This window comes from Macaca thibetana, chromosome 14 (assembly GCF_024542745.1).
Source record: "Macaca thibetana thibetana isolate TM-01 chromosome 14, ASM2454274v1, whole genome shotgun sequence".
In the NCBI taxonomy this organism is placed as follows: Eukaryota; Metazoa; Chordata; class Mammalia; order Primates; family Cercopithecidae; genus Macaca; species Macaca thibetana.
In genome coordinates, this window is record NC_065591.1 from 77882914 (window position 1) to 77893004 (window position 10091).

Here is a 10091-nt window from a genome sequence, read left to right on the forward strand (position 1 = left end):
CACATACACACGCACACAAAACAATTCCACTGATCTTTTTTTTTTTTTTTAACACCTCCAGAAGAACCACAGTTCAGGCCTTCATTAACTCTACACTAGATAACAAGAACAACAACTGAAACAGTCTCAGCATCTTCAAGATTTGGTTTACTCTGATCTAACTTGACTAAGTTATGATGTTTCCTTGTAACACATAATTCTCTCTCCCCTCCTCTCTCTACTGCATTATGAAATTCCAACTATATAAAATATTTTTGTGCTTGATTATGGCTCTGAACAGCTTCTTGAGGGCTATCTGCCACTACATGTTCTCAAATACACCATTCATATAGATTCTCTTCACATTCATTTGCTCTATAAATCTTAAATATTCATATCCATGTGAATGACTTTCACATCCATATACATCTGTGTATCTGTGCTTACTTTCACATCCATGTATTGTACCTGTGTACCTGTGCTTAAGCCAACTCATCTTCTCATCCTTCCCTTGAAGCCCAGCATAAATCTCACCTTCTCTAAAGACACTTCCCTGATTGAGCCTCACTACTGAATATTCCCAACTCATTTGGCATATCCTTTATGAGGTTCTCCCTAAAGCTGACATTCTATAATGCTAACAGCCTAGTTACAGAACTAAGTAAAAACAGATCCCATTATGACAATGTGCATGGACAGCTATAACCACATCATGTCCATTTCAAGTTACTAAATAAAAAATAACAGGCCAGGTGCGGTGGCTCACGCCTGTAAACCCAGCACTTTGGGAGGCCGAGGCAAGCAGAACATGAGGTCAAGAGATGGAGAGCATCCTGGCCAACATAGTGAAACCCCGTCTCTACTAAAAATACACAAATTGGCTGGGTGTGGTGACACGCTCGGGTAGTCCCAGCTACTCGGGAGGCTGAGGCAGAAGAATTGCTTCAACCCGGGAGGGGGAGGTTGCAGTGAGCCGAGATCATGCCACTTCACTCCAGCCTGGTGACAGAATGAGACTTTGTCTCAAAAAAAAAGAAAAGAAAACAGCTTATGAATGAATACGAAAAAAAGAATATAAATGAACAATTCATCTTAATAAATTATATTTACTTTAGCTACTAAAACATGTAATATTCCAACTACATTTCTTGGAATGAAACATAAAATAATACAATAACAATGAAAGCAAATATTTACACAGCATTTCTTTTTTGTTTGTTTGTTTTTTTGAGACAGAGTCTAGCTTTGTCACCCAGGCTGAAGCGCAGTGGCATGATCTTGGCTCACTGCAACCTTCGCCTCCTGGGTTCAAGTGATTCTCCTGCCTCAGCCTCCTGAGTAGCTGGGATTACAGGCGTGCACCACCAACCCCGGCTAATTTTTGTACTTTCAGTAGAGATGGGGTTTCACCATGTTGGCCAGGCTGGTCTTGAACACTTGACCTCAAGTGACCCACCCGCCTCAGCCTCCCAAAGTGCTGGGATTACAGGCATGAGCCACCGTACCTGGCCTTACACAGCATGTCTTATGTGCCAGGCACTGTTCTAAGCACTCTGTAGTAATTAACTAGGTTAAGTCTCATGACAATCTTATTGGGTAGGTACTATCACTATTACTCGATTCTACTGATGCAGAGGTGAAGTAACCTGCCCAAGTTCACATAGCTGGTAGGTGGCAAAGATGAGATTCAAACCCAGACAGTCCAGCTCCGGAATTCATGCTCTCAAATAACTACTCTGTACTACCTCTCAGAGAGCTCTGAGTATCTGGTAGGCAAATAAATATTAATTCAAATTAAAAGACAGTTTTTTCTTTCCTACAACCTTCACTAAAATATAAGGTTTAAAGTAGCACATGTTCTAAAAGACAGAGTTCTACTCCAGAGTAATCATCATGTGGGTGTCATTCTTTTGATTTTCTATAATGAAAAAGTTATCTTTACCTTGCAATCCACTTTTATCCAAAAAATTGCTTAAGTTAAACAACGTGTTTCTTGAAGCCAAATACTGAATAAAACGCTGGAAAAAAAAAATAATTACATCATATTAAGGTACTGCCATCTCACAAACTCTTAATTCGAAAATTAGGAGGAAAAGTTACGGTTAATGCATTCCATTAAGCTTATCTAGTTTAAATTTCTCATCCTCACTACTCCTCCCATTAACTAGTTACCAAACCTAAAAACATAATACATATTTTTCACTAGCATGCGAGAATTTATTACAGCCTAATTCCCACAGATATATTATAGTATTAAGCCAAAATAATAAAAGCAAATAGGCAGTGGAACCAGTAGTTTGGGTTTTATTACAGCATACTAAAACTATGGCTAATCATTTCTAGGTGGCATCTGTATTTTAAATAGCCATCTGGTATACCAAAGTTTTGGCTTTTAAAAAAAACCAAAATACTTCTAAACATACAAGAAAGCAATAGAGATCCTCTTACCCACTGTCCAGATTAAACAAATTCACATGCTCACTTCAGATCTTATATAAAATCAAAACATTATAGCCTCCATTGAAGACCCACACCTTCAATCTCCCTTCCCTCCCTCTTCAGAGGTGAGTACTTTTCTGAAACAGGTACACATTACTTTCACACAGGTTTTCACCATTTTATTAGATATACAAGTATCTATAAACTATCCAATTGCTTTCTATTTTAAATTTACACAAGTATCATAGTGTACTTACTCTGCAATGTGCTTTAACTCAACCTTTCCCTAAGAATTACCCCACTTAACATTTCATTTTAAATGATGTTCTAATATTCCAATGAATACATCATTATAAATCCATTTATTTAGCATGGATATACTTTCTAATTTTCGCTATTATTAACAAAGTTGTATTGACATCTTTGTTCTTGGTCTCTATGCATAAGTATATTCATTTATCAGGATATATACTTAGGGATGAATTATTAGGCCAGCACATATGTAAAAGTTCATCTTCTCAATATTGCCAAAATGCTCTCTGAAGTGCTTACCATAGTAAATAACATTAGTCTCCTTCACATACAGCCTCTAAACAGCTAAAGAAATGCCTTTCAATTTCACTTCTTAGGATTCCTTTACTTTCTTCTTCGTTTTTTTAATGCATGCAGAGGCTAATCATCAACTAGGATGTACACCATCACCTCCGAAATCAGTCCTTTTTTTTTTTTCTTTTTTGAGACAGGGTCTTGCTCTGTCGTCCAAGCTGGAGTACAGTGGTGTGATCACAGCTTTCCACCCTCCTGATCTCAAGCAATCCTACCATCTCAGCACGAAGCACCACCCACCATTCACTCTTCACCCTCGCTCCCAAGTAGCTGGGACTACAGGCATGCACCACCATGTCCAGATCACATTTCGTTTTTAATTTTCTGTAGAGACAACATCTTACTACACTGCCTAGGCTGGTCTGGAACTCTTGGACTCAAGCAATCCTCCCACCTTGGCCCCTCAAAGTGTCAGGATTACAGGTGTGAGCCACTGTGCCCGGCCCCCAAATCAGTCTTGTTCAACTGAGACCACCCCAAACTAACAAACCAGGATTTTGAAAACCAATTTGTAAACTGAAGACTCTATTTCACAATTATCCTAAAACAGTGTTTCAAAAAGTTATAAAAATATCGTAAGACAATATTAGATTATGATTTTAATAGATTTTGATAAGACTCTTCTTTACCTCTGCATTCTAAATTAATGTAAATAATTTAGTCTACCAAGCCATTTCATTCATGATTTTAGAGATAATAAATCTAAATTTTCCTTTTCATTTTATTAGTCCTTTCTACCTTCAAGACATATATGGCTTTAATCAAGTTGTGGTTTTGGTTTCAACAGCATCCTAATGCTATTCAAAATGGTATTAAATTGAGCACCATGCCAACAATCTGGCAAGTAATAAGGCTTCATAGGTTCCCATTTTGGGTCATAAGCGGTAACCTGAAATGGATTATCCTAAAACTTCATTTAAAGAACGGCAATGTGGAAGATGGGTGATTAGGTACATAAGCATTTGTTACACCATTCACTCTACTATTGTGTATATTAGAAACTTTTCATAACAAAATATTTAAAGAACATATTTCAGAATATTTTACCCAAAATGGTATTAAATACTTTATAAAAACTCCATGCTTGGTTCTATACGTCTCTTTTCTAATTTCATCTACAAATTACTTTTCATACTACAATAAGAGCCTTGGTCAATTCTATTTACCATGAAGATACTATCATATTATTGAGGAAGGTCCAGAAGTGACTTACCCAAGTCACCCAGTTGGTAACTGAACAACGGTAGAGAAGTACCTACTTGCCTGGTGTCAAGGGTCTATAACACAATGCTCACCCAGCCTTAACCTTTTGAGATTTCTTCTCCGTGGCCAGGTTTCTCAACCTGAGCACTCTGACACTGAATCAGATAATTCTTTGTTGTTGGGGACTGTTCTGCACGTTACTTTTTTTTCTTTTTCTTTTTTTTTTTTGAGACGGAGTCTCTTGCTCTGTTGCCCAGGCTGGAATGCAATGGCACAATCTCGCTCACTGCAACCTCTGCTTCCCGGGTTTAAGTGATTCTCCTGCCTCAGCCTCCTGAGTAGCTGGGATTACAGGCACGCGACACCACGCCTGGCTAATTTATGTATTTTTTAGTAGAGACGGGGTTTCACCATGTTGGTCACACTGGTCTCAAACTCCGGACCTCAGGTGATCTGCCCACCTCGGCCATCCAAAGTGCTGGGATTACAGGCATGAACCACCGCACCCAGTCTATTCTGTGCATTATTATATGCTATTTTGAAGCAGTTCCGGCCTTTACCTACTAGATACCAGTAGCAACCCCCTTCAGTTGTGACAAATGTCCTCTAAGGGAAAAAAAAAATCATCCCCCTTCCCCACTCAGTTTTGAGAACCACCACTCCATGGTATTCCAGTCACCACAGCATAGTGAAATCCTATGTACAGCCTCTAACAAATTAATGGCATCTGCCAATGGGAACACCTGAAGGTTGTACAAACTAGCATAAAAAATGAACAGAGCATGGAATTTGCTTTAACTACCTAGAGGAAGCTAAACATGAGTTTATCAAAAAAACACTAAAATGCTATCTTTCTCCCCTTGTCAATCAATTCTACGAAATGACTGTCAACTTTCTGTTTTGTCTTTACTAACATTTTGCCTCTAGTACTATCAATTACCTTATTTACAGCCTCTGAGAGCCATTATTGATACTTTATCTGGCAGTGTAGCTGGTTATATTTGTGGCTTTTTCTTTTTAAAAAATATACTATATCAAATAAATAAAGAAGGATAAGAAGAAAAGTACATACACGTTTGGAATTCTTCAGAAAAATCATAATCTTAACTAAACATATTCCTGCCACAAGTAAAAACTATTACCCTAGTTAAGATGTTTCAAGTTACATTTAAGCTAATATAGCCAAACATTTCTATTAGCTCTATAAACTGGTTATGATGTATTAGAAAGCAACTAACGTAAGTCCTAAAAACGGTCATGTCTGTTGACTTAGTAATCACATTTCAGGTAACACTTAGGGGAAATAATTTTAAAAAATTAAAAACTACAAATATAAAACCACTCAATGTGGTGGTATAACAATGAATCAGAAAACTAAATTTCTAGCAAGGAAAATAGTTTAAAACTTGTGAACTATAGGATCAATTACACAGTTATTAAAGATGATTAAAAAATACAACATGGTGATGTTGACAGTGTGATATTATATAAAAAGCTAAATATATTTTATCTACATTATGATTATAGCCATTTAAAAAACACAAATACTTTTGGACAAGAACCAGAGGGAAGACCAAAATGTGCCAATAGTAAGATGCGTCGGAATAATAAAGTTGTGGGTAAATTCCTGCTTTAATTTTGAACTTTAATAATGCTATATTGGTAGTTGTCAGAAAATAGTTTCAATACTGAAAAGCCCACAATAACACATGACGTGATGGATGTCAGTAAGTCATTACGCTCAGAAAACTAGTACCAATGACTAAAGTTCTTCTCATCTCTAGAGGGTTATCCTTGTAGACTGCATTTTTCTAAGGCACATACCAATGAAGATTTATCTAGTTCTACTCAGATATTCTTGAAAAGCTCCTATTAATACAATTTTACAAATTAGTTTATTGAGCTGAGAAAATGAACCAAAACTGCTAGGCTATCATGGAAAGTAAGACAATTCTCTCAAAACAGAGAATTGCAAAAGTTTATATATCTTATTTGTTACCCTTTTAGGCAACAATGGCTTCAGACACACCTCTCTGCTGAAGAAGGCACTCTTCAATCAGTCCTTCTCAGCAAATGCCATCTTAGTCCTAAATACACAGCTTTGAAGTAGGCAAAGTGCTTCCACAAACAACTACATGAGATCAGACGAGAATCTAAAGCTGGGTGTGATGGCTTACGCCTGTAATCCCAGCACTTTGGGAGGCGAAGGTGGGAGGATCACTTGAGCCCAGAACTTCAAGACCAGCCTAAGCCAAGATGGAAAGACCCCCATCTCTACAAAAAAAATTTAAAAATAAGTCTGGTATAGTGGCACACACTTGTAATCCCAGCTACGTGGGAGGCTGAGGAGGGAAGGTCCCTTGAGTCCAGGAATTTGAGGTAGCAGTGAGCTAGGATGGTACCACTGCACTTCAGCCTGGGCAACAAAGCAAGACCCCGTCTAAAAAAAAAAAAAAAAAAAATTCTAACTGGGCTACAATAAAAGAACAAATGGATATAGACAAATATATAGTCTATAAACAGGACCAGTAAAAACCAGGGATGCTTATGGAACCCATTTCCAGGCATTAATCTTTGCTTCTTGATCCATTATTGATGTCCTCTGTGCTCTGACCCACTTTTTGCTTTCTGGTTTATAGGCTATCTTTCCTCAGATTGCAGGGTCTATAACTATATTTCTGGCTAGGTACCTTGCCCTTTGTACCTGGAAGCTGTTTCTGAAGTTTCAGTGAGAGAAGCTAGCTAACAATAAGTCAACACATCAGTATACTTGTTCATTAAAAATTCTGCTTACCTCATTTCCATACACCATCAAATGATGAGTCGTAATGAGAGATTTGAAGACCACCACCCAACTACTGTTAGTAGTTCTTTCAAATAAACTGTCTGCCAACTGTGGGATGTTCACATTCATCTCATTTGTGCACTGAATTAAGTCTGCAATAAAAAATTTTTAAATGATTAATTTCCTCTCTGATTTTAATTTATTGGTAATACGAGATTTGCATACAAACAGGCAAAAGATTTAACACAAAGTGGAGCAGCAATAGATAGTTTGGAGATGTTGTTAAAAATCTCTCAATTAAGAGCAATAGAGACTACCATAATCTACCTAGGAAGCAGGGTACCAACTAGAATCACATAAATGATCGACAATACCAAAAAATAAATCAAACTCCCTCAGGATATAATTAACTCTCAAGTACTTTGGTCATCTCAAAATGAATTGTTGCAAGGTTTTGAGGAAGCTTCCATTTCCTTACTACTTAAAAACTCTCCGTTAAATTACTGGTATTATTCATCTCTTTAAAATTTAACATTTTTCTTTAAATAAAGCTTATTTAAAGAAATCATCCATACAGAAGAATGAACAACATGAAGATCAAACTACCTTTATGAACATCCACCCTAGAATGCTGTCTTTGCAACAGGAAGATAACAGGGCAGAGATCTGGTCTGTAATTGAGTTGGACTTCAGTTTGTTCATACAAAATATTTATCCTCCTTCTCTCCCCTCAGTTCTATTGAATTAGCTCAGATCGGTTGATAACTAGGTAATACTGAGAACAAAACTGGAAAAAAAGATTCTTAATAAAACTTAAGAAGAGTAACCTACAATCTGTTTAAGAGATACTATTGGTAAACTCAATGAAGAAAATGTAAAATAGGATGGGTGCGGTGGCTCACCCCTGTAATCCCAGTACTTTGGGAAGCTGGGGGGGGTGTATCACCTGAGATCAGGAGTTCAAGACCAGCCTGGCTAACATGCTGAAACCCCATCTTTACTAATAATAAAAAAAAAAATTAGCTGGGCTTGGTGGCGGGCATGGGTAATCCCAGCTACTCAGGAGGCTGAGGTAGGAGAATTGCTTGAACCTGGGTGGCGGAGGTTGCACTGAGCGAAGATAGTACCAGTGCACTCCAGTCTGGGGGACAGAGTGAGACTCCGCCTCAATAAAAAAATGTAATATAATATAATCCAATTTAGAGATATAACAGAGGAGAAAACCAAGAAATGAGTTGTCTTACTTTTAAAATACATATAAAATATAATGTATAAATGTCTCAGCTATAACTACAATAAAGGGAAAAAAGTTATTCATGACTCATTAATTTGTTCACTTTTAATCTCGATTGTATGATTAAATATGAATTCAAATGATCTAACTTGGCCTTGATTGCTAGCAAGAAATGACAATGTAACTATGAACATTTACTTAAAATTTTTCCTTTACTAGGTCCAATTATTATACAAGTTAATATTTGATAAACACATGCATTTTAGATAAGCAGCTACCATGGCCAATATTGCTTAAAGAACAAAGAACAAAGCAGTCAAACAGAGTGCCCGTGGAACAGCAGAATGACACAACGCTTTCACAATTCAGACTATTTGCAACAAAAATGAAACAGTAAATCCAACTTGAATATGCATGCTTCAACTTCTGAGAGTAAAAAATGGAATTTAATCTCTGCCTTCTCTAGATTTTCATAGCACTTTATAACCAGCCTATGGCACTGAACATATTACACTAGACTTCAGTTTCAATGACAGTACTTGATACACACACACACACAATTTAATACTATATACTGCATGGCGCATGATGTGTGTGTATATATACTGTACTATATATTTACAAAACGTATGTGTATGTATACATACATATATCCATACTATATTCCCTTTGTGACCTGTTCTTCCCCCCACTGCATCACTGCCATCTTCTTTGCAATGCCTCCCATATGCCAAGCACTATTATTCAGGTGTTTCGTACTGTTGTTCCTTCTGCCTAGAATTCTCTTCTGCTAGATACCTATGCTGCTTGCTCCCGTCACTTTCATAGATATTTGCTAAAGTGTCACCATATTAGATAAACTTCCCTGAATACGCAAAATAACAGAGCCTTGGGCATTCCCCTACCTCTAAACCCTCATTGTCCCCCTTACTCTGCTTATTTCTCTCCAAAGTATTTATTACCATCAAACTCATCTTAATTTATTTAATGTCTTTCTCTCTCAGTTAAAACGTTGTTAAGTTCCATGTGGGCAGGACTTTTTTGTTCTCAGCTCTATCCCCAAAGACCTATAGAACAGTGCCTCAAATACAATGATCAGTCACATTTTTTAAGACATTCATTTTGGTATGCATATGGGTACTCTTAACATGCTTTTTTAAAAAGCATCCAAGATTGTGTCCTTAAAAGTTAAATCAACATCTTACAACTATCTGTACAACCTGCTGTTCCCAAAAGGTTGAAAAACAAAGCTAAGCCCAATACATGTGCAAATTTTCAAATTTCAAATTAAAAGAGGATCTAATAAATGAAGGTTTTTACTATAATGCTTATTAAAAACTATAGTATGCTTTAGTATTGATCACAGAAAAACTGGAGTTATTCTGAAGGATACCTCCAGAAGCTCAAAACAAAAAAAAATTCTTCACACATAATAAAACAGGAAAAATGAAGTAAGAATTCACACTGAGATTACGAATCCAGAACAGACCAAATGTAAAACCAAAGTTATGCAAATATTACAGGTGTGGTGGGGAGGATATTGAATAAAACTAGCAGTATATACTTTCTCACAGTATTTAACTCAGCCATTTTCTCCATACAGTAATTTTTCATCTGTAAAATGTTTCTAATACAATAATACCCTGAAAATGCTTTCAAGTTTGAGCTCCAAGTCAGGAAGGAAAATATTCTTCCCACCTCTGACTAACCAAAAGTAAACTGTTCCAAACAAAAGTTAACACTTATCATGGGACTCTCAATAGTTACTGCTTTTCCCACTCTCAATCCAGAAGATACTATTTCTTAAAAAGCAAAAACTGTAAAAATTTCCCTTGCCAACTAATA

At 36.7% G+C, this 10091-nt stretch overlaps 1 protein-coding gene across 16 annotated transcripts in view; it reads right to left on the bottom strand.

The window, feature by feature from the left end:
* The window catches only part of PICALM (phosphatidylinositol binding clathrin assembly protein), a 113146-nt gene that overhangs the window by 67473 nt on the left and 35582 nt on the right, over positions 1–10091 (bottom strand). For 15 of the 16 annotated variants that reach the window (XM_050755833.1, XM_050755839.1, XM_050755840.1 and 12 more), the window contains exons 2-3: positions 7022–7164; positions 1922–1997 (exon numbers count right to left, since the gene is read on the bottom strand). In XM_050755833.1, the coding sequence (XP_050611790.1) occupies positions 1922–1997; positions 7022–7164 (219 nt within the window). Of the gene's footprint in view, positions 1–1921; positions 1998–7021; positions 7165–10091 lie in introns of those variants that run through there. The other variant, XM_050755841.1, reaches the window with a different exon arrangement.